We start from the raw sequence: 25,685 nt of genomic DNA on the forward strand, positions 1-25,685 counted from the left end.
CCAAACCCACCATAGAATAGGACTAAACAGTTCTTTGTATCTGCTAGATATAGAAATATAATGGATTTAAACTTATGTAAAGACATAACCAGATCAGATGCTTTTATATGTTTTTGCTCTAAAAGTAAATATTTAAGAAAATAGATTTTCTCATTCTTGGATGGGTGTTCCATTTGGAAATGGAATAGGCAAGTAACTGTTAATTGGTTTTGGCCACATCTGACCTAAAGCTGATCCTACTAGACAAATCTTTGCACATTTTATATTCAATAGAATTGTGCACAACCACTTTGTCATACATCCAGAAGCCAAGGATGCTGAGAATGATCAAGTGTCTACAATACTGTTGCATTATTACTGCCCTTTCCTCTACTTCTATGAAAGAACAAACGTTACTTACACTATCCAAAGAAAACACTCAGCTTTTGGTCAGTCTGACAAAACACCAAGCTATCACTGCTAGTATTTTCACTTTATTAAAAACATCCTCTTAATGAAAGGAATTAAATCTGTTGAAACTATTACACAAGAAGAGAATAAATAGCTGTAGATAACTAGGTATCTGCAATACTATGTACAGATAGACCATTGAACTACATTTAATGAATTGTTTTGACAACCATGAGATAAAGACATGCGATTTAACTACTTGAAGAATAGCGACCAAGATCAGTGGATACACTGAGGCTTTCATTTTCCATCACTATAAAAAGAATATTACTTTTTGCAGTCAGGCACAGATTTCAATACATTTTTCTAAGGTACCAAGATCAAACTACTCAGTATCACCTAATTCAGACTTCCTCTGTGAGCTAAAAACCCATTGTACAAAAATAACTAACTGAAAACGTTGTAGGACCAGTTCTTAGAAAATGAAACATCAACAAGATTTAAAAGTTAAGTCAATTGAAGTAAAAACAGCAAAAAGCCCTAAATTATATATTGTCAAAAATATCACAGGTCACAAATGTGAAGACTATTAGGCTAGATTCAACCTAAATTTAAAACTCATTCTGTTAAAAACAATAAAATTATTCTTAGGTATTTTACTTGCACAAAATGAAATACCAAAGTTTCATCAATTATTTCTCTTCATCCATATACTATGAACCTAGAGTTAAAGAATAATTATAGATTTATAGCAGTTGGACCGAAGTTCAATATTTACATGTCAAAGGAAGTTCCTAGTCAAAGATCTGGCAGTTGATAGGAAAATCAAGGTCACCAATATCTGTATCCTATGAACATTAACTGTGTTACTCATTAGAATGAAGGGGAGGGTAGTTTTAAATGTTTATTCCGTAAATTTTTAGTAGGCAGATCAGTGTTACTCTTGCTATTTTTGCATATGAGCCCCACAGAAGAACTCAAGTTATAGCCAAGACTATTTTAAAATGCTCTGTTAAAGTCTAGTTAGGTTTATCTAAACCGCTGTTTTCAGAATCATTGTTTAATGTTTCTATAAATACATTAGCAACAAAAGGAGGACTAAAGAGAATGACTTCTATTGGAGGCGAGAGGAAACAAAGTGACAAAGGCTGAGGTACTTAATGCCTTCTTTGCCTCAGTCTTTAAAACAAAGGCCAGTTCTTTTCTGGCATCCAGCACTCTGAGATGTAGGACAGGGATGGGGAACACACTGAAGCCCCCATAATCCAAGGGGAAATAGCAAGCTGCTACATTACTTACACACTCAAGTCTATGGGGCTGTATGAGATCTACTGCGTTACTGAGGGAGTCGTGAGAAGTGCTTGCAAAGCCACTTTCCATAGCTGACCAACAGTCCTGGCTAAACAGGGAGGGCTCAGTTTATTAGAGATTAGCAAATGTGATGCCCATGAACAAGAAAAGCTGCAAGGATGATACAGGGAATTATAGAACTGGCAGTCCAGCCTCAATGCCTGGGAAGGTTATGCAGCAGATCATCCTGAGTGTCATTATGAGGCACATACAAAACAACCAGGTGATCAGGCTCAGTCAGCATGGGTTTATGAAAGGCAGGTCCTGCTTGGCCAACCTGATCTCCTATGAAAAGGTGATCCGCTTAGTGGATGACGGAAAGGTTACATATGCTGCCTACCTAGACTAGAACAAAGCCTTTAACATCATTTCACACACCATTCTGCACCAGAAACTGTTCCCTGTGGCTTGGATGGGTGTACTCCTTGCTGAATAAAAACTGTCTGGATGATAGGGCCTAGAGAGTGGTGGGGAAGCTATTGTCCTCCTGTACTCAGTGCTGATTAGGCTGCATCTCGAATACTGTGTCCATTTCTGGGCCTATCACTACAAGGACATGAAGGTGCTGGAGCATGTCCAGAGAAAGGCAACAAAGCTGTCTAGAGAAAATGTCTGATGAGAAGTGGCTGAGAGGAGGTAGGTAAGATCTTATCACTCTCTACAATTACCTGAAAGGAGGTTGTAGTGAGGTGGGGCTCAGCCTCATCTCCCAAGTAACAAGTGACAGAAGAAGAAGAAATGGCCTCAAGTTGTGCCCGGGAAAAATTTACTGCCTACTGAAACAACTATCCTTTAGTGTCTTTAGAAGCCACAGTCACTATTCTTCCAATTCAAACCTCTCAAATTCAGACCTGTTCTTAGGCCATACATTAACTTAACAATGAGGTTCACTTCATAAAAGCATTATAGTTCTTTTGCACTGTCTTTAAATATTGTTTACTCTATTAAACTGAAGTTAAATTTTAATAAATTATTGTCAAGTTAGGACTTAGATTCAACTGCCAAATTTTATCCCTACCATAGTCTGTAATTCACTGAACAAAGTTAGCCATTGTTGCAATGTAGAAATATTTGTACAAATAAGTTAAACTATTATCCTATCCAACAAGGAAATATGTCAGACCAGCAAAAGCAGTGATGAATGCTCCTCAGCTTCAAGTCAACAAGAGAGGCAGGAGGGTGATCAACCCAAAAGAGTACATAACTGTGGAGGTTCCTCTTGCAGAAAAATCTGCACATTCAAGTAAGTCTCTGCAATACCTGTACACCAACAAACACAATCTGGGGACTAAGCACAAGGAACTGCAGATGTAGCTGTGAATGCAAAGCTATAGATCTCATTGCAGTTACTGAAACATGGTGGGACGGCTCACATGATTGGAGTGCTGTCATGGAAAGCTATGTGCTATTTAGAAAAAACAGATTGGCAAGGTGAGGTGGTGAAGTTGCTCTTTATATGAGAGCAACTAGAATGTATTGAGCTTGACTTAGGAGAGGATGAAGAGCAGGTTGAAAGTTTAGAGGTCAGAATTAAGGGGCATGGTAATAGGGGTGGCACTATGGTGTGAGTTTACTCCAGGCCACCTGATTAGGAAGAGGTAGCAGATGAGTCCTTCCACTGACAGTTAAAAGCAGCTGCACAATCACTCTGGTTCTTATGGTGAACTTCAGCCACTAATATTTGCTGGCTAAGCCAGACAGCTAAGCATGCACAGGCACTAACGACAACTTCCTGATAGAGGTGGCTGAGGAGCCAATGAGGAGTGTGTTACTGGACCTTGTGCTAACAAATAAAGAAGGTCTGGTTGGGGATGTAAAGGTTGAGGGCAGCCTTGGCTGCACTGATTGTGATATGGTGGAGTTCAAGACCCTGTGTGGAAGAAGCAGGGCAGCAAACAGGATTATGACCCTAGACTTCAGGACAACTAAATTTGGCTTCTTCAAAGACCTGCTTGAAGGAATCTCATGGGTTGAGATTCTAGAAGTTAGGGGTACCCAGGACAGCTGGTTAATCTTCAAGTGCTACTTCCTACAATCCCAAGACCAGAGTATCCCCAAGAGTAATAAATCAGGTAAGGGAGGTAAAAGATCTGCATGAATGAACAAGGAGCATGTTGAACAATTCAAATGGAGGAAGGAAGTCTTAGGGAATGTGGAGAAAGTGTCTGGTCATTTGGGAAGAGTATAGGAAGCGTTGAAACACTGGAACAGGCTGCCCAGAAAAGTTGTGGAGTCTCCTTCTCTGGAGCTTGGTAAAACCCACCTGGTTATGTTCCTGTATAAATTGATCTAGGTTAACCTGCTTTAACAATGGATTGGACTAGATGATCTCTGGAGGTCCCTTCCAACCTCTACAATTCTGTTTCTGTGAAACTAATCTCTCAGAATTATCAACACAATCCTCTGACATCAAAAACACATCATACCCTTCTAGCATGATTTTGCAAGATTGACATAAAATATGCAAAGCTTATGAAAAAGTAAACATTTGGTTTTCCATGCACAAAAGCACTTCCTCTTTTCTCTGTACTCGTATCTACAGCTTTCTAATCCTTTCACTGCTCAAAATGAAATACTAGTTGAAAACCTGCTTAGTCAAAGATTTCATAATATTTACTTGCTGTAAAACTTACAAGTTTCTGTACTTTCCTTTCAGACAATATTGACTGCCAGACTTGAGGTATTGATCAGATGCTCTGTTTACAACATCATAGTCCAAGTGACCTTGTGTTTTCTATCAAATGTGTCCAAGTATAGATCAATACCGTTCTCTCATAGCCAGCCTCCACATTTCTCCTCTGATACTATTTCTCCATCACCTCATCATTCCTATCACATTGTACTGTGCTGTCAGGCATAGCTAGCATCTCACCAAGACCATGAGTTTTGGTTTGTTTTTTTGCGGGGAGGTGGATTAATTTTTCTCTTGGTGTGTGGCAAACGGGATCACATGTAAAAAATCAAAACTATCCAGTCATATCAAGAACAGAGAAGAGAGATTACTCTAAAATAGTCACACATTTCATATATCTCGTACTTCTATTCGCAGATGCATACAAAAAAATGAAGTCTTCCTTGTTAAAAGTGTAAATGAAAAAAATCTCTGGGGTCTATTAGGGTTTTCTTTTTAAATAAAGCAGAGGAAGCAACAGTATTTCAAAAAGTACCTTCACATTCATGGAGGAAGTATATTTTCTGTAAAACCTTCTGTCAGAAGAACTCAAGTTAGTTTATTTTTCTTCCCATGTGAACCATTACATATTGTAAATAAAACAATCCAACAAAAAAGTAATAGAAGGAAAAAAGCAAAAACCCATATAGAAGACCCACACCAACAGCTCTGCCAAGCCAGAAGGATAAAGTTGTTTCATCCTTTCATTCTGTCCAATCATAAGTATCCCAACATTTTTCATTTGTACTATTTTGAAATAATCTAAAATTTGTTGACAAATTCAAGTTTCCAAACTTAAAAGAAGAACTCTAAAACAATAGGTTGCAATTAGAGTAGAATTCTTTAAAAAGATAATTAAGTAAAGCCAGCATCCACAAATGAAGCTATATGGATCCAATAAAACTTGATATTACTGTTAGAGTTAAGATTACTGAAGAATTAGTCTTTTGGAAATAAAAAGGCACAGGTAAACAAATGTTGTGCTCTCTTGCATTAATAAACTTCACAGATGCTGCAAAAATTGCACACTGGGTAGAGAAGGAGCATACAATTAAAAATATAAATGTTCCCTGGCTAACAGACTCCTTAACAAATTTCTGGAGGTTTTCAAACCCCGCCTGGACACGTTCCTCTGTGACCTGATCTACGTGGACCTGCTTTAGCGGGAGGGTTAGACTAAATGATCTTTAGAGGTCCCTTCCAACTCTCATCATTCTGTGATTCTGTGACTTACACTAAGGTGTCTATCTCCCATACCATCCTGACAAAGTAAACTAAAAGATTAAAATATGAAGTAATATTTTAAAAATAAAAAATGAAAAAAAGCTTTTGACTAATCAGCACTAAGAAAACCAAGTGAATTGCTCTGCACTTCCCTTGTTTCACATTCTCTTAGCATTACCTTGTACAGATCAGGGAACTACTGAAAAAATAGATCTACAGAAGATACATAATCAATAAAAGAAAAGTACAAAGGTATAATCATTCACTAATGCATACACATTCATTAACTGGAAAACCTTGAAACATGTACATCTAAAGATCCATTAATTTTAATCTATTAAGAAATCAGAATATTACTAATCTTTGCAACAGGAGTTAACAACGTTACCTGACAGGATTACTAGTCAAGGACACACGGAGAGATTCTAAGCAAGTGACTAGCCTTTCATCTGTTGACCCAGATTTTAATTCCTGAATAAATTCTTGGGGTGAAATCTTCCGCCTGTTCTTGAGACTTCCCTGAAATACAAAAAATAACATTCATTTTTTATTCCACAGATACAGAACTTGAACAGATTATTAATGGCAAAGCTTCATTTCTGTTCCTTGAAAAAATGGAGAGGGAGGAGATAAAATTTAGTTACATATTTATAATCAGTAGTCAAAAGCAGCAGGCATGAAATGTAAAAATGTGTCAGGCACACTCTGTAAATTATTTTTTTTTAATATTTCTGTTTATACATCATAAACATCTTAATTTTCAATACTCAAGAGAAGAAAAAAAAATTCTGAGGTGCTCTGAAGAGATCACAGGGCATGTGTCCACATCTAACAGCTCAGTCCCTTAAAGATCCTTCAGATGAACGGTACAGCAAACTGGGATTATTAAAACACACTGGCTCTGGCTCTGAGGGCTACAGCAATAGAATTTAAAAAAAAAAAGAAAAAAAGACTTCTTTAGAACTACTGAAGTTGTAAAGACAAATCTTATCTCTTCATTTGTTGTATTTGCCATCTGTATGAATTCAGTGCAACACGAATTTAATTGTTAATGCAGTAACATAAGGACATTTACTCAATTTTTGGGTTTGGATTTTGCCTTACTTTTCAAAGTTTGCTCTTTTTGACAGGTGGGGAGGCAAATAGGTCATAAAGAACAGGGAAACAGACAGGAAAATGCAAGTTAATACAGCACTGAAAAAGTAGTATTGTACAAACAAAATATTTTTCTTCCAAGCAATATAGATTGAATGACACTGGATTTGACTCATCATTTTATCACAGAATCATTACAGTTGGAAAAGACCTTCAAATTCATCAAGTCTAACCACTAACTTAACACTGCCAGGCTCATCACTAAACTAAATCATATCCCTCAGTACTTCATCTATGTATCTTTTGAATAGGGATGGTGACTCCACCTCCCTGGGCAGCCCCTTCCAATGTCTAATAATTCTGTTGGTAAAAAAGTTCTTCCTAATATCTAATCTAAACCTCCCCTGGCGCAAATTGAGTCCATTTTCTCATGTCCTTTCATTATCATGGTGTCAAATGTTGCTAAAAATTAATTGAAGATATTAGTGGCTCTTCTGAAGGATATATAGTATACTTTGTTTTAAACAAACCAATGATCCTAACGAAATAAAGCAGCTCTACAATTTGCAATTAAAATGGCAATTTTAAGAGTCATTGACTGTTCTTCAGAGTATTCTCCTCCATTCTCTTTTTGAAGTAGCAGCAAAGGAATAAAAAATATCTTTGACAGTGGCAAATAAGAAGACTACTCCACCCAACATCCATTTATGACATGAAAAAGCATAGATATACTTTCTACAGCAGATACCTGAGTTTTGAAAGACACATACAATGAGGTACACAACCTATATTTGACTTTATTCGTTCAAAAGACTCCTTTTTTGAGAGGAGAAGCACAACTGTTGTGTCATGAAGCACTAAAGAGTGTTTCTAAATATTTCATTATCTAGTTTCTTAAGTCAGGAGTTGAAGAGAATTAGACTTGCAGTGCAGTAATAACTTGAAATTATCCACTGTAAATGGTGAAGTAGTGTCATACAGAGCTTCACACTGAAGATGTTTTCTTCCTTTGGTAGATCATCAGGAAGTGTTGAAAAATAAACTTATCTCCTCCTAAAGCAGAGGATGATTAAATAGTTTCTAGCAGAGAGGTTAAACTAAGAACTGGGAAGAGTGGTTGACAGACCAGACTGCTGTGCTGCCGTTCAGAGGGACCTCAACAGGAAATATGGGCAGAGGAACTTCAAGGATTTCAAAAACAGGAATCATTAAATCCTAAACTGTGAGAGGTACGATCCAATGCACCAACACATCTTAGGGCCGACCACCTGGAATATAGACTTGCAGGAAAAAATAAAATGGTGGTCCTGGTGGGTAACAAATTGTATCATCAGCTGGTCAAAAGAGATGATCCTTCCCCTCAGCTCAGCAGTGGTAAGATATATTTGGAGTACTGTGTCCAATTCTGGGATCCCCAGCATGAGAGAGACGTGGATACATTGGAATGAGTCCAGAAAGGGCTGTGGACACAATAAGAAGAGCATCTGTTGTACAAAGAGAGGGTGATAGAACTGGGATTGTACAGCCTCAATAAAATAAGGCTCAGGAAAATTCTACTGGTGAAAGAACAACAGGTTGTCCTGATTTGACCTGGTATAAGAGTTAATTTTCTTCCTAGTAGCTACTACAGGGCTACATTTTAGGTTTATGCTGAAGAGAATGTTGATAATACAGGAATGTTTTGCTTATTGCTAAACAGTGCTTGCAAGCACCAAGGACGTTTCTGCTTCTCACCCTGCTGCAACAGTGAGTGGACTGGGGAGGGCAGGAGAAGGCCAGTGTGTGCATAAGAAACTGGGAGGGAGCATGGCCAAGACAGCTAATTCCAACTACCCAAACGGCTACTCCGTATCATAGAACGTCATGTGTTCATAGCCACATAATACTGAAGTCAGAAAGGTCCTAGAGTAAGAGAACTTAATCTCTTCAGATATTCTCTGGGTGCAACAGCTAACAGTATTAATTGGTAATGCCAGGAACCAAACATCTCCGCAAAAAATATCTAGTAGGCAAACTTATTCCATAAACAATCAATGCTCCTCACCAAGATAGTAAAACTGCTTGTACTTCCGTAAGGCAAGAAAGCTCAGCTCCTTTACAGCTTCGACACAGCTATATGTAAACAGGAATGATAAAAACAACTGGAGAGAATCTTTAAGTCAAATAAAAAATATCCTAAACAAAACAAAACAACATTAAGTACTAAATATAGACTTGATAAAAGGTGAAAGGTAAAAAGCTACTACAGCATGAGTTGCCTAGAACATTACAAATTCACTGGCTGTGAGGAACTGGCAACAAGAGTTTCTATCCAGTTATTCAAGAGTTTATATATCTATCCCATTACAATAATCCCTAAATATTTTAAGACTAGACAATGTATACACTTGAAGTAAAACTACGGGAATTTGAGTTAAAGCTGTGATATGAGGAAGAAATTGTTACAACTGTTGTGTGATGGCAGATCAGGGCTATATGGATATGCAGTTCCTCATGTGAGCCTGGATCTTCTCAGCTGGCTTCTGCATAGATTAAATAACGGACTTACTAGAGACAAGATGACCAAACTCCTAGCAGCCTCCATGACAAAGTAAATTAAATGTTACAGGAGCTCTGCAGTTGGAAAATGTTGGAAAATTCAAAAAAAGTCTCAGAAATTCTCCTGGCAGCTCCTGCTGTGCACATAGACTATTTGATAAGCACTACTGGTATGCCTAAGCATCTGGATTAATATCCTGGGTGAAGAACCTGTCATTTCCAGTGACTTCTCCCAGTAGTTCCTGCTTTAAAATTGACCAAGTTGGATATAACTAAGATACTTATAAATAGTCAGTAAAATTGCTTTCTTTTGGTGCAGAAATAGTCATATAAAACCGTCCTATGGAAAGGACGTACAGTTAAGATGGTTAGAAGATATTTTTGAAGTAATTTAATATAATCAACCACAATGTGTGCAGTGGAAAGGTCACATGGGACAAGGCCCCAGTCAGACTATAAAAATTCACTAGAATGACATTTCAGAGAGTCTCATCTGACCCATCTGAAGACAGTGTCACAAGCAATGGAGACTCACATCAACATCCAGACAGTAACCAGCTTTTTCAGACTCACTTCCCCACCTAAACATTAATCTATGCAAAAGATGGCAATAAACTGTGAATGTCTGTAAAAAATACTCCCAGTAACAAGTACCACTTATTCACAGTTATGCCAAGGTTCTGTAACATAATAGAGTGTGATACATCTGCCACTGCTTAAATCAAATGAGAGCTGCATTTGGTACCAATTGTGTAACTGATTATATTAGCTGTATTTCAGCACGAGAAAAGCTGCTTAAGTTCAAAATGCTCAAGTTAACTGAAGAACAGGAAATATCTTGAGGCATCAGTGGCTCTAGAAATTTAATTGCTCAACTGAAAAACAACTGGTCTGTAAGCAGATGCAGTATGAAGTCAGCATTAATTAATTCAGTTAAAACATTACAAGGGATTATGCTGCACAACGAAAATGAAACCTTGTAAAAAAACCCCCCTCACTTTAAAAAACACTGTGTGTGTGTTTGTGTGTGTGTTCAGTGCCACAGAACAGTACCTTCTTACAGTGAAGTAACATATAGCAATGCTGCTTTTTTTTCCATTTGAGTATTAACCCCATAACAGCTACAAAAACACAGGAAATGTGGGACATGATCTCTAACAACAAACAGAACCACATTGCTTTTGGTAGATGAGACTTCACACTCGCATAATAGCCTTTAAAATAGAACTCTTGCTCCCTTCTCTGTTTCTTGATAAGACAGACATGATACTACAGAAGACAGAAATTTCATTCAGTGTTGCCAAGCCATGATGGTTTAAACAATATACGATATACATCTCCAAGATAATGTTTATAAGGGCAGAAAGAAGGCTTGCTCTAAACACTATACATGAAAAGAAAATATGAAAATACTAGTATAATAATTATTTATCCTTCAGCATATACAATATATATAATTGCATAATATACAATATATATAATTGTACTGAAGTACAGAATTCTTCCAATCATTCCAATTTTTGCTATTATTCAAATTTTGAGTAAGTACTACTAGTATCTCAAATCCCAAGACTGTTTATTCTTACAGCATAATTATTGACAAACATACACAGATCTATATACAGAAGCATTCTTTCACCCAGCTGTTTAAGAAGTCACTAAGCAAGATGGAGTGAAATGAATGAGTATTGGACAAAGCATGTCAATAGAACTCTGGTTACTTTTAAGTAACTTTGAGTCATTAAGTGACTGATTCATTTTAAACATTTCTGCAGGCAGCAGAGACAACAGGAGGCGAAGAGAAGCTGCAGCCCTCAGGATGAAGGCATGTTGGAGCAGCCTGTGCAGGGCTGCCAGGTGTGTGAGGTACTTCTCCCTGGAGCACAGAGGACCATGGAGGAACCCACCTGCCCTGAGGCAAGACAAGCAGTAGGAGCCATCAAGAATAGACTGACTGAAACCCCCATTCCCAGCCTCCCTGAGCCATTCATGGGTAGGGATGAGGTAAAGACATTGGGATCAGGACTCCGAGCCCGGGAAGAGGGGAGCAGTGGCAGGAAGGTAGTCTTAAAGGGCTGGTTGTGCTCTTCACCATTGTACCACTAGGTGCTGTTTTCTGTTTGTTATGGTTTTGGGGTTTATGTTTTTGGTTGGAGGTGAATTAAATTTCTCTTTTCTTCCCCAAGTTGAGTTGCCTTGTCTTCTTTGCCTGAGACCATAAGTGGCAATTAAGCCCTCCCTGTTCTTAGGGGATTCCAAAGGCCCCTGGTACTTAGGGCTGATTGTGATGTTTTGTTCCTAGATGGGCCTAAATCATGATCAGTGGAACAGAAAGGAAAAAATGCTGCTGTGAGCTTTATGAAAACATGCAAGACAGAAGATCGAGAACAAATTGCTACTGTGGGGGAAGAAACAGATATGCCCCCTCTGCAACAGAGTAATTGGTATGGCTGCTTTGCCCCTAGCACAAGAAGCTCCATTCCCAAAAAACAAGTGTGATGCCAACCAAAGACCCAAAGAAATATTTATTGCAAAGGGCACTCAGAAAGGATGATCAATGAAATCTCTCTACAGTTCTTTGCAAGTATTGAGTGACAGGAAGTAAAAACAGGAAAACCTTTCTCCTGAGAAAGAGCCTTAACATCATCATCATCAGGATCCTAAGATTCCAGAAATACATGCAGATGCAAGAACTCTGCAGAGTCAGCCATATCCTATCATCTCATTACTTTTTAGATTACAAAAGGAGGACTTAGAATGCATGCAGAGGCTAGGGATTGTCAACAACATATAAACTTTGACATGCTGGTTTGGGTTAAGAAACTTCAAGAAAGTTGTGAGACTTACTAGCCTGAAGTTTCCTGATTTCCCACGCAATACCTCTCAAAAAGAAAAAAAGGATAGACTTGCTAATCTTCAAGTACTAAGGAACTTTTATGCTATAGAAGGACCAGTAGCTTTGATAAGCTCACCTTAAATAAGACAATCTTCAGACAGTTTGGTCCTGCATTAGGCATCTACCTTCCTAAAGGTGCTAGAGCATTACACTAATAAGGTACCTCATTTAAAGTAGTATGATAATTCCCTCATTTAAATTACTATATTTAATGTCTTCTTTTCTTAGTATATAGTTATAATAACACATGAGCCATTTTTACTGATGACTCTACATGCACAGAGCAGTGAGAGCCAATCAAATACGTGAATTTAAAATAATCAACAGGTCTGAGGACAGTATTAGCGCTGCAGCGTTTAGCACTGAGGTCACTTCCCACTTTGCAAAAACTATTTAGGGTTTTTTACATCAACTTAAAACAGACCACTATACAATTCTTTGCACTTCTCTATTACAACTAGCAATTACTCCTAAAAGCAAAAACTGGACACTAATTGGGCTCACAAGCAACACTTTCATTATCAGCTATTACATAGCTTCCCAACATGAATTCTGTTCTGAAGAATGAACAAGGATAATCAGCTAAGGAATTACTTTTAAACAGTGATAGAAAAGAAGAAAGGTTCACATCAAACTTGTCAAAAGAGTTTTCTAAAGAATCTTTGCATCTCCATCTTTGGTAGATGTACCTTTACCAAAAAGAAATGTTGTTCTATGTACAGAAGACACAACTCAAGTACAAGTGATAACTTCATTGCATTTTGTAAAATAATTATTGCATTTTAAAATGTCTGTGTCCGAGAAACAAAAGTTAGTCAAAAGAATGTACCACGTATGCATCGCTTTTTCTCTCCAATAGGAAATGGTGCAGACGTCAAGTAATTTCTGGTGTTCTTTAGAGAAATTTACTTACAGACTTTGAAGCAGTGCTAATATATTGCATCACCATTTCTTTTTTAGTATTAAAATCTTTTTCTCTCAATGGCATCTTCTTATCTTCATTTAAATTCATATCTTCCTAAAATGGGAGGAAAAGAGAAAAAAATGTTTTAAATGTCATCCAGCAATATAGCTATTTAACTGTAAGAGACTATGAACTTGAGCAACTGAAAGCTGTTATACAAACAACTATTCACAAATTAGATGTTATTCAATATGAGAAAAATCCTTTTCCATCTTCCCTAGCAAGTCAGATTGAAAAGAGAAAAACCAGTCAGCTACGCCACAATAAAAGAATGAATCACAAAAATTACTAACATAATCACATCTTAGAAATTCAGTTTCACACACACACTAAACTACAGAAAAACATTATTTAACACTTCCTAAAACATTTATAAAAATGTACTCAAATCAGTTTCTTAGAAAAATCTTCTTAATGATATAACAACTTGCTACATAATTCTACTCCTCTATTCCCAAATAGTTAATCCTGGGCAGCAGAATCTGCTTTGCACTGAGAGTAGTTCACAAAAATAATACCCCCCTTTGCAACAGGTAAGTCTCAAATTCTTGATTATTTGATCATTAAATCAACATCTTCAACGGCTATCAAAAGCCCATCACAATTCATTCATTCCAACATAAACCCAGAGGTCAAAAAGAACAGATGCAGAGCTACGTTCAAAGCCATTCAGCACCTATTCATTGACATTTCAGGCACAGGGACTACTGCTCCCACCTAGAAATGTTCTGATCATTGCAATCAGTTCCACATCTGTGAGAAGTGACATTTCCTACCACACTGGAGGTAAAAAAAAAATCAACCACATTGTTCTAGGAAACAATTTAGGTACACATACAAGGTCTATACAGCATTACTACAGTCACTCAAGTGTTAGCAAGAATTAATGCAGTTATTTTCAGCTGAGACTCATGATGTGAATCCGCACCAGCCTTGGCCAGAGCAATGCTACAAACAAGATCAGTGGGTAACCATCTTGATATGAAAGCTATTTCACCTGCTCAGAAATAACAAACATCAAACAAACTCAAAACCTTAGAATTTTAAGGCAAAGAAAACCCAAAATTTAAAGACTAGAATTTTACACTAGACTAAAAGTTAAGTTTCCTTATCTTCATTAGTTTTAACATTTAATTGAATCAAGCACAGTTCCTAGAAACATTTAGAGGTTTCCATAAATCCCAGCTGTGAGAAGACACTGTAGAAAATGCTCAACACCTTAAGCTGAACTTCTTCAAAGTATAATTAGGGCAATTTTGTGTAGATTCTGGATTTCCTCTCCCCCATAAATATTACCGTTTTCTTTCCCTAAGGACTAGAAAAAAAATTCTCATTTCAGTCTAGTATGCACTTGAATTATTAGTTATTGTTTATTAAATTATTATTACATTAATATATTTATTATGTATTTCATACTATTTATAGTGTATTTGTGGTATCTCCAATTTGTATATTTGATACTCTATATATACTTTTCATTTGATATTTTTAGTATTAAATACAGAGTGCCTTTAGTAAAAGTTCTTTCATTCAAGCAACAATAATACAGTCTTTTGCCTCCTTAGCAGCAAGCTTGCATACTGTTGTCACTTCCTACATTTGAAAGTAAATGCAAAACAACTTTGTCTGAACAAACTGGAAGAAAGGAAGCCACATATACTGCAATCTTCTATCATAGCTCTGTTCTTCAAAATACTACATTCCTTTGATCTGAAATTCATAGAGAAACTACTTGCTTATGGACCGATCAAAATTCTAGCAATGCAGAAAGACAAAGATATTCCTGAATACTTTGCAGGTTGCCTCATAGTAAATCAAAAGTCAAGAGCAGTATCTTGAAAGAGCATGCCGAATTTTCTAGCTTTTCTTGTATGAAAGCAAAACAAGAAACTACTATGATTTACTTAATGATGGGAAATCTGGTGAGGTCCAAAAATGCTACACAGACTCAAATATCCATATTGAAATTAAAAAAAAAAAAGGCTTATATTATAAATAAATTAAAAGTATTATAAATACATTAAAAAGGCTGTAAGGATCACATGTTATATGCAGACATCATTTTCTTCCAAGACTCACAAATTAGTGAATTTTTTTTTGTATGTGTATGCACCATTTGGAAAAAAGTAAAATATATTTCAAGTTACTTGTCTTTATTAAAGCTTACCAAAGTCCCTGCAGCTTTCTTAAAATGAGAAAAGATGCAAAAATAAACCACAAAAAGTGGTGGGTTTAGTATTTAAATAATAAAAAAACCTGTCTGGTTTTATGAGATCTTCCATAATTTTTGCCTTCAAAACCACACAGGATACCATTGCATAAAAGAATGGGAGAAGGAAGCAGTACATATCCAGGAAAACCCAAAGTACAACTCAAAGCATTCAGTGAAACTTCAAATTAGAAACTGTTCCCTTCAATATTAATGAATTGATTATTTTTAGTTTGTGAAAAATGAGCTTTAAAAGTCTGGCTAAACCATTCAAAGTGCTCACCACCCCAGCCCCAAAATCACTTTATTTCATCAGAACAGCAACATAGAAACTACAATATATAATTAGCTATGTAGTCTACTGTGACTAAACTAGCTTTATTCCAATCCATTCAAGTGTGGATAATCTGAAGAATTCTTTCAGTATTACATGTTATAGCTAAAATGACACTGATAAAGTAGTTTATCAAAGACAGCTTAAGTGCTTTGTTATTCAACAAAACTGGGAAAGCACTCAAACTATCCAGCATGTCATAATTAATTTAACATATTTTTGCAAAATAGTTACAAAATTGGAATTAATTACTTCAGGATCCATTAACGTAAGCACTTCTGCTTACCTAGACACACCACAACAGTAGGTTTCTGAGGAAAAATTGAAAGTTTCCATTTTTTAATGTCTAAGTTTCAACTTCATACATTATCTTATACTAGAATGTCTGTGAGATTGCACATTTACGCTTTTGTACACTTACATGCAGCTACATTCATGTAGCAGGGGAGATGTACGGGGAGGCATACCTTCAAGTTCTCCAAATTTCCTAACATTTGAGCAATTACCATTCACAGTGAAATTTCTTACAGAAGTAAAAGATCCTAGACACCGAGGTATATCAAGAAAATTGCACAATGCAAGAACATGAAGTACAAATACAGAAGTTGATAATACAATAAAGTAGGTCCCCACTTCGTCAGTTAAACCATGAAAATCGTGAATCCTGTCTCAGTAACAGTTCTACTATTACATCTCCAAAACTAACTAACTGATATTAAACTAACATTACTGTGTACTAGGAATTACAAATTCCATAAAGGTATTTCTCTCATAACACATTTCGTTTCCTCCACATCCCAGCCCCTGGTAGTCCTTTTGTGTTTCAAGAGTTACTTCTCACTTGCTGTGAGGGAGTTGAAGAAATATTAATCTAGGCACCACACTCCTTATTCATGTCCTCTTGTGCTCTTCACAGATCGCAGTCACTCTCCATGTCTAGTTTTCAATTGCCCAAAAGGTCATCATCATCATCATTATCATAACAAAAAATCTCAACCTATTGAGCTAAGGAAGGATGCAAATTTGAGACTGCATGTGCAGATAAATGCTTCTTTGGAGACAAAGAACCTTTTTTTTTGCGTGACAGTGACATAGAACATAAGTTCAGAACAAAACCCTACTGTGACATTCAAAGGCATAAAATCACTTTGTAAAAGTTTCAAACCATCTTCAAAGCCAGCAGTATTCCCCATCTCTTGTTTTTCTTCAAAATCTGTTGCATTATCTCACTTCCAATAATAAGAAACTTTTAGTTTCCATTTTAAATACAACTGGAGCAAAACCTTATAAAAATAATTCAAAGACTTCATTCCCTTGAGTAACATCTTAAACATCATGTAATTACAACTCACAGCAAAAACAAATTAATACTTCAGGTAAAGATCAGAACACGTGCACAAAAGAAGGCTCCACCTGTCAGTTAGCCATGTCATCATTCTTTCAGCAAAGAAATAATTGTAAGACTCTTACCATCATTTTTTCAAACAGCGCTATGATTTCTCCTTCTGACAGGGGTTTTGGAGCAAAATCCTCAGTATCCATAGGTGTGGATGACCAGTCTGTAGAATGTGACTGCTTCATTTGCGGCAGGGGAGGTCTTTCCTTTTTACTTCCTGGAATTCTTATACTTGCAAATCTATCCAACTGAAAATGGAGAAAATATAATTAATCACCCACTGTGTCCATTCTATGTAACCCTAATTGAGATGAGTACTCTCGGAAGCTAAATATCCTTATTTTTTGTGGTAACTTGCCTGTTATTTAACCATCTTATTTCAAAGGATTTTCCTAAAGATGTACATAACGGTCAGTTACCTTAGTACTTGAGTTAACAGACCAGAATCCCATTGCATTATGGAGAAATCATGCAGAACATGAGAATTTTACGGAACATTTGGAGGAAAAGCTACCTATAAAACCAATTTATGAAGAGTTGTTCCCAACCATTACACATAGAATATGGAAAAGCAGGCTTATTTACCAAAAGTATAGTTTTAAAAAGGTTTTTTTTGTTACTCTGATACAGCTGTAATCCTGACATTGTAATAGAATATACATATATGTAAAGAAACTCCTCTTTATTAAAAGACAAGTTAGCACAACTAGGACAGTGTTCTATTTACTATTTGCATTATGCTATAAAAATTTGGTGCCTTCTGTGCTCCAAGTCAAAAATTAATTTAGGAGAAGAATCAAAACCATCAGCTCCTTTATTAAAGATAAGTAGGATATACTGATCATTTAATGAATAATCTTTAGGACTTATCACAAACACAAGACAGTTGCTGTGACTTTGTCCTTCCAATACTTTGTCCTTCCAATAGCCAAAAGAAATTTATTTGGAAAAGTGGTTTGGCTTGTGGGTTAAATATTTTCAGTAAAGACTTACTAAGTGAAATTTTCAACATTTCAATTGTTAGAGCTTATGTGTTTTAATGATTTTATGATCTAGTCTATGATTTTAATGTATATGAGCAAGACCAACAGAACATAAAACAGCCGACACAATCAATGTATTAAATCTTATCATATTTGTAGCAACCTTTTGAACAGATTTGAACAAAAATATTACACTTGTCATCACAGAAGAAAGTTACAGTAGCATTTGATCCATAAGAGACTTTGAACATTATTTCAACCCTATCAGTGAACTTACATCTTTGAAATACTACCCAAAAAATGTTCTGAGGCTTCAATATATCTTGAAGATAAAGTATCTTGAGATATCATTTAATAAGTACAAAGTTACCAAATTAAATTACAACTAAAGTTACTACAGTATCTGTGGAATTAAGATCCAAGAATGCAAAGAAAATTAGTAGCAAAAATAGGTAGAAGTGTTGCACTCCAGTCAGTGAAAAAAATTGCTATTAGACATCCATGAAGAGAAGTTTTGAGAAAAATCAAAACTACACAAGTTCTTCCTGTTCAAAATTGGAAAGGAACAGCTTTTGGAACATTAGACTATAAGACACTCTCATACAGATGGTTATACAATATGCAAAAGCAGAAAATTAATATAGCGTAAACACAGAAGAGCTCAGCATGGGTAAAGGGGCCCTTCCGTGTCACATCAAACCAGCAGGCAATGAGTAAAGCACACTCTACAGGAATAAATCCATAGGCATGACCCAAGAAGAAAGCAAAGGCAGTAAAAGCAAAAGAGAGGGTAACATCATTGGAAGTTGAGTCATCTTTGTCAAAAAACATCTTACATCTTGACCAGACAGCAATTTCCCTTCCTTTCTTTAAAATCAGACATTTACAGTAAATGGGGGGAAGATGAAACTGCAATAAGTAGACTGGAATCTTTACTAAAATCATATTAATTCCATTATTTCTTAATTTTTAATATTATATTCTTATTATTTATTTTATTTATTAATATAATCTTATTAATTAAAATCTTATTAAATGAACGAGATTTTTTTCTTCTCAAACAATGGCTTTCACAGAGAACTAATGAAAGGCAGCACACCTGCTCCAAAGAACGAGTTAGCCAGCTTCTTCATGCCCCACTGTTCACTATCAAGTGCATGCCTAAGAAACAAACCAATGTATTTGAAGATTCTTCATACACAGACTTAATGCAGGGGTAGAGCAAAGACACTTTGACTGAAATAGCAGATCTTAGCTCATGGTTCAATCAGCACAAAATTGACTAAATTAGGTTTAAGAGAGGTATGCCCTACACTACTCATCCCATCTCTTCTGAAAAATCTCAGGCCCTTCCTTACAGTCCATGTTCCCCAATTATACATCGATTGTGCTTCAAAAAAGTTAATACCTCTCAATATTCCATACAGATGAATAATTTCATAGTCCACAGAAAGCACTACACAGAAAGAAAAGAAATTTCATTGCTTCATTGTAATGAAATCCACCACTGATGCTGCTGGCAATCCAAGTGCACAGAGGAGGAAACAGCAAAAATATAGTTCAATAATCTACCATGTTATATCAGAAACATTTTAAATAAGGCTAACCAATGGGGAATATCTAAAGCTAGCTTTGGTACAAAGCATCATTAGAGTTTAAAATAGGTTTGACCTGTCTTTTCTAAGCAAGTCTGCCTTGCTTTTTGTATTCATTTTACCAATAAATACATACAGAAGAACAATGCTTTAGGACAATAACTTTCTGAAAGGGACGAACTTTTCTTTCAAGGTCTTTGTAAGGCCAACATTAGAATTAGCAAAGATTAAACAGTATATCATGTGGTCTCCAGGCAAAGTATTTCCACAGTAAAGTCTCTTGAAATTCTCCAAACTAGTAGCTCTTTTGATTACTGATAGAATTCAAGATTAGATTAATCAGAGTTAAAAGGCAATAAGAAGTAAGAAGAAAATAAAAGTGCAATTAAATATTTCAGGAAGTGAAATGAGGAAGAATTTTTTAAATACACTATACTGAAACAAAACAGGGAATCTCTAACCAGTTCATTAATTCAAACAACAATGTATTCCTACTATCATAGCACAGTGTTACTAAAGATGAGGAAAACTGTATTTCAGATACATAATTTAAAAGAAACAATAGTAAAATAATTAAATATAGAGTATAAAAATACCACAGAAATATTCATTAAAAACTATTCTCTTATAAATTGTAAAAAAAAATGAACTGCCCATGTAAACACAATATAGGCTCTATAGTGGTCTTAAGTTTCAAAATTATGTGATATTGAAAGGAGAAGTAGAAGAAACTAAAAAAGAAGTTAACTCTGTAAAGGAAAAAATGCTGACAGTAGGAAGAGTTTCCTATCCAAAGGTAAGCATAATTCTAGAAGTAACACAAGTACACATCTATTTTGCAAGCAGAAACTAACCAAGACAGTCAGTCTTAAGTCCTTTTTAATCAAATGGCAGTGGTTTGGGGTTTTGTTTTTTTTTAACATAGAAGAAAAGGGGAAAAATAAACAAAAAATAACTAGGAGAACAGAGACTCTATTAAAGATATAATAAGACTGGATCTCCCAGAACAAAACATACAAGGAATCTGAGAACTTCAAGCAATGAATTGTTAGCATATATTTTAGCTTTTATATCTTCATGCTTCTTTACCACCAGAGGCTGGAACATCACACACAACAGCCATGTACTTTATTCTGCCAGTCCGCATTCTTGACAAGAACAGTATGGCAACTGAAACATGGTGAAAAGTAATCCACGGTCAACACATGAACATGAGTCACCATGAGACTGTTTTTCAGCAGCATTGTACATTTACTGGCCTGAAGGGAGCCTTGGTGGAAACTCTGTATTATTATCCCCCCTTTGTGCTGTAATAGTTTAAAACCGTCTTATGGCAATGTTTCTTCCACTGCTCTGCTCCATCATGAAGATCTATGAAACTACAGCAGTACAGCAGCCAAACACTACTGACAAGGTCTAGCAGTGTATGAGGTGCAAAGCAAGTTACTGTATGTACACAATAACAGTGCTAACAGAATCTGCACAAAGTCCAACAGTCACTTGGTAGAAAAAGATATGTGAGCAAATGATGAACTTCTCCCATGACTTTGAAGAATCATGCACACAGTGGCAAAAAGATCTAAGCTGTGCTTTTTTTATTATGAGTAGTACAAAAAGATAGGATCATTTATTTCAAAGGTAGTATTGTCAGAGTAGTATTCAAATCCTGTGGGGATTTAATTTCCAATTAATATTTTAAAATTCAGCAACTTTAAAGAAATTACTTGAAAGAAAGAAACTGACAAAGGGGGTACTTATCAAAAGTTTTCTTTAATATCCATTATTCTTATGAAGGACAAAAAGAAAGAAAATGAATGCTGTGGGATCAAGACTGAAGGAAAGGACTGTCCCTTAAGATTATGTGCTAGATGTCCATCTGCATGTAAACAGAAAAGCACAGAAAGACAATGCTGAGTTATAGAACCCAAATAATACTTCTATGTTTATCTTTCCAAAGTCATCACAGGAATCATTAGCCCATCAAAAGTTTATGTCCACAAGCTAAGATGAATGCAGTGGCACAATGATAGGTGAGATGAACTCAAATCATTTGGAAGATTTGGAAAAAGGGACATTTTGTCCAGGCTCCTCCCAAGGCTATCCCAGCAAAGTCTCTGCCTAGGGTTCAGATCTGACAGTCACCCTATGAGTCAAAATGACCAGCTCTCCAGGGTACCTTTCAGACTGAGCGATGGCTTAGGGCTCTAAGAAACATTATAGGATGAAGAGGGAAAACATTTTGGAATTGTATAAGACTTATTTTGCAATGTTTAAGGGAAGAACCAAAGGCAGAGAAAATTATGGATCTCGCTGACTTGGAGTGGAATAAGCATGGGGAAAAGATAGGACAAACAGATAAATAATGTCAATTGTGTGTAAACACTTTGGTAGTCGAGACATATGACTGTCCATACCCTGCACCTAACCAGCACAGTCTGTCCTATCTTGTTAAATTCTGTTTTCCTAGGTGCTATGTTCTACTTTATGTGCACTTATACATATGCAAGCCCATCTGTCAGCAACAGGCTGACCATATGTCAGAGGGTCCCCAGACCAGCAACTGAAGACAGCACACCACAGTGCCACTCCCACTAGCCTGCCCCTTAATTCTCACCCATAAATTTTCAACCTATTCCTCATCCTCACCTAGGTTGAGCTCAATACTTTCCACTTGCACATAAAGAGCAACTTCACCACCTCACCTTGCCAGTCTGTCTTTTCTAAATAGCACATAGCCATCCATGACACCACTTGTCACATGCACTGTCCCACCATGTCTCAGTAACTGCAATGAGATCATGGCCCTGTATCTGCACCTGTATCTTCCGTTCTTCCTGCTCATTCCCCAGGCTTCGTGCATTGGTTTATATGCCTCACAGAGGCTTGCTTGAGCATATAGATTTGCTTATATGAGTGCAAGACTTATCAGTAACTGAAATAAGCATGCTGTCTCAGGGTCTCACGTGACACAGGTGCCAGCCAGGGGAAGTCTGCAATCTAGGGACCAGCAATCAGCTGGTAGGCCCACCTACTGGAAGGCTCCACATTGTGTTTTCCATTAACAGATCTTCATTCACATCAGCCAAAAAGTGTAACAAGATGACATGCATTGAGGTGTTTATGTTCATCTGTGTGGCTTGCCACACATCCATGCTATCTTGCATGCAAGTGTTTGTGCAGGTGCCTGCTGGCAATACACATTTAGCCCAGCTACTCATTGGACTTGTGGGGCAAGGTGCTACAGCAGTCTCTTGGGCGATAGGATTCACTTCCCCCCTTTACATTTTCCTTCCCTCACAGAACAGATGTGTTTTTCCCATCAGGGCTCACACATTCATACCCACCTTGCCAGTAAGGCATAGGAACAATTTTTGCTAGTCAAAATACCAGAATCATTCATGGAGTCATTTAAGTTGGAAAAAACCCTTTCAATCATTGACTCCAAAAGGGCTCAAAGCCCACAAATCTGCTATCAATTGTTACATGTTAATCACTTTCTCTCTTTCAAACTATTAACAGTATTCTAGATGTTCTCACATAGAAAATGACAATACATAGTTCTAAGGAAAGAGATAAAATGACAAGTCTGAATAAGAAGCATTCACCCCCTCAGAGCTGAATTTAAACTGACTGCAAATTGGGTATCAGACTTTGAATCACCGATCACAAGAATAGCAGCTTTAAGAACCAAAATGAAGCAGCTATCACAGGATGAATCGTGAAGTTTTATTTGGTTATTATTTCACACGGTCTCTATTATTCCACTGATGGTCTGTGAAATAAGACAGTGATTTTATGCACACATCATGAACCTGATGTACTGGGTTTGCGTGGCCAGGTTTTGGTACAATGGGGTGCCACAAGAGTGGCTTCTGTGAAAAGCTGCCAGAAGCTTCCCCTGTATCTGATAGGGCCAGTGACAGATGTCTCTTAAAATGGACCCGTCACTGGCCAAGACCAAGTATATTAGCAAAAATAGTAATACCTCTGTGATTAACATATTTGAGAAGATGACGAAGTTACTAAACTGCAGGAGAAGAGGGGAGTGAGAATGTGAGAACATCTCCACAGACACCAAGGTGAGTAAGAGGGCAGGAGGTGCGGCAGGCGCCAGAGCAGAGACTTCCTTGCAGCCCATGGTGCAGCCCATGGAGGTCATGTTTGACTCCAAACTGATATACATAGGATATCTTAACAGCCAAAAAATTCAGAATTGTTCTTATAAACACAGATGGTCTATTTAAAAGCAGAGTTTTAGTTGCTTTATGTTTTGAATTTGAACCAAATGTAAAAAAAACAAATACCACAATAGATTCCCAATCATATTTTATTTCAAATTATTATTGTAACTCTGAAAATTATGGTGCTTACACTCAGTTTCCAGTTAACTGAACAATCTAGGTTGAAGGTGATTAACCATTTGCAGACAATAACTAGAATAACTCAAACAGAAGAAAACAGTTATTTTCTGAAGAATGCTGCTAACACCTCTGCTTTGTGAATATTCTGGCAAGCAAGAAATTAAGCTGAATCAACTAGCATGGCTGGTCTTTCTTACAAACTGAGAAGAACTAGGCAGGGAGAAAGCTAAATTGTTTAGCAGTACAGATTACCTACATCAAGGGGAGAGCATTACATCATCTAGGTCTTACTCTGCTTATCCATAGGCAGACTGAAGCCTTCAGACCCAAACAGGCAATGGAACATAATGTCAGGAAAAAAAAAAATAAATACTAGGAGGTTTTTGTAGAACAACTTCCAACAGTGTTTTATGGTATTTTTACTGAGCTAATTTGGACTATGAAAGTTGGTATCATTGTAACTTGTCTAACAACAGTTGTTTATTGTAGACAGATTAGATTCATAAAGTGAAACTAATTTTTTTATTTGTGTTTTTGATTGACCATATTTGGAGCTAAAGCTTACATGCAACATCTTCTAAGTCACTAAAGTTAAAAGTCACTATGCACATTGTCCACATAACAGGAGGACAAAAAAAAATTTTTTTTGCCAAAAAAAAATGCTAACCATACTTAAAATGGTGGATCTAATCAACTATCTCAACAAAATTTAGGTTGCTCAGCAAGTGATAAGTACACAAACACTATGAACAGAAGAGGTATTTTTCCACAAACACTATTTAGACTGTATTTACTGCAGTCATTGGACACCAGCATTTAGAAAAAAATAGCAGCTATATCAAATTAGCAGGTAGTAGATGGAAAAATTAGTTATGTTGGATACGAAGTTACAGAACTGGGCCTGTAATAAGCTAAGCAAATGGGGAGTTCACAGATGAAAAATCATCTGAAGTTATAAAAGAAATCTTAGAAGTGTTGACAAAAAAAAGCTATCCTTTTTCAAGATAAGCAGTTGCACAGTACAGTGGCCATGGAAGACACACTTCATAGTACAGTAAAAAAGAAACAAAAGGCTCCAGTTCCTTTGTCCATCACAGTCTATGATACCTTGACTCTCCTCTTCTTTTTAATTCTTGAAGACAAGGATTAGATATGAAGTGCATTGGTCTTGATGCAAGTTAACATATTGACTCAATAGCTGCACCATACCATGTGGATTTGAAGTTTCTGGCACTAGCACCATAATTCCTGTACTTTGGTTTAGCACAAAGAACAGTGATGTCTGGAACATGTAAAGCATACAAATCACAGTCATGCATTAAAATTGAGGTCAAAAGATCTGATGTCATAGTCATCTGTCATGACTAAGAATCACTACTGTATTTTCAAGGACTGTTTCTGCAACTGTACCTAGTACATTAATCTACATCAATTCCATAGGACGGAAATGGAAAAATATTACCCTCCCTTCCCATCCCAAACCCCTGAGCAAAGCTCTACGAGGCTCTAGATCAAAATGCTACAAAATAATGATTGGCTTGTATCTTTGCTTTCTTGACCACATGAACAGCAAAACTTCCACCCAAGAGAAGTTTGTGGAGTATATATTACTAGAGGATGTCACTGCACTACAGGAAAAATCTTTACTCTGAAACAGCAGAAAACTCAATATCAAAGAG

At 36.5% G+C, this 25,685-nt stretch overlaps 1 protein-coding gene across 1 annotated transcript in view; it reads right to left on the bottom strand.

Annotated features, from left to right (window-relative positions):
* DIAPH3 (diaphanous related formin 3) overlaps positions 1 to 25,685 on the bottom strand; it is a 229,055-nt gene that overhangs the window by 188,409 nt on the left and 14,961 nt on the right. Inside the window, exons 3-5 of the mRNA XM_062020493.1 lie at positions 17,142 to 17,315; positions 13,078 to 13,182; positions 6,024 to 6,154 (exon numbers count right to left, since the gene is read on the bottom strand). Of these exons, the coding sequence (XP_061876477.1) occupies positions 6,024 to 6,154; positions 13,078 to 13,182; positions 17,142 to 17,315 (410 nt within the window). The remainder of the gene's footprint in view (positions 1 to 6,023; positions 6,155 to 13,077; positions 13,183 to 17,141; positions 17,316 to 25,685) is intronic.

This window comes from Colius striatus, chromosome 1 (assembly GCF_028858725.1).
Source record: "Colius striatus isolate bColStr4 chromosome 1, bColStr4.1.hap1, whole genome shotgun sequence".
Classification (NCBI taxonomy): Eukaryota; Metazoa; Chordata; class Aves; order Coliiformes; family Coliidae; genus Colius; species Colius striatus.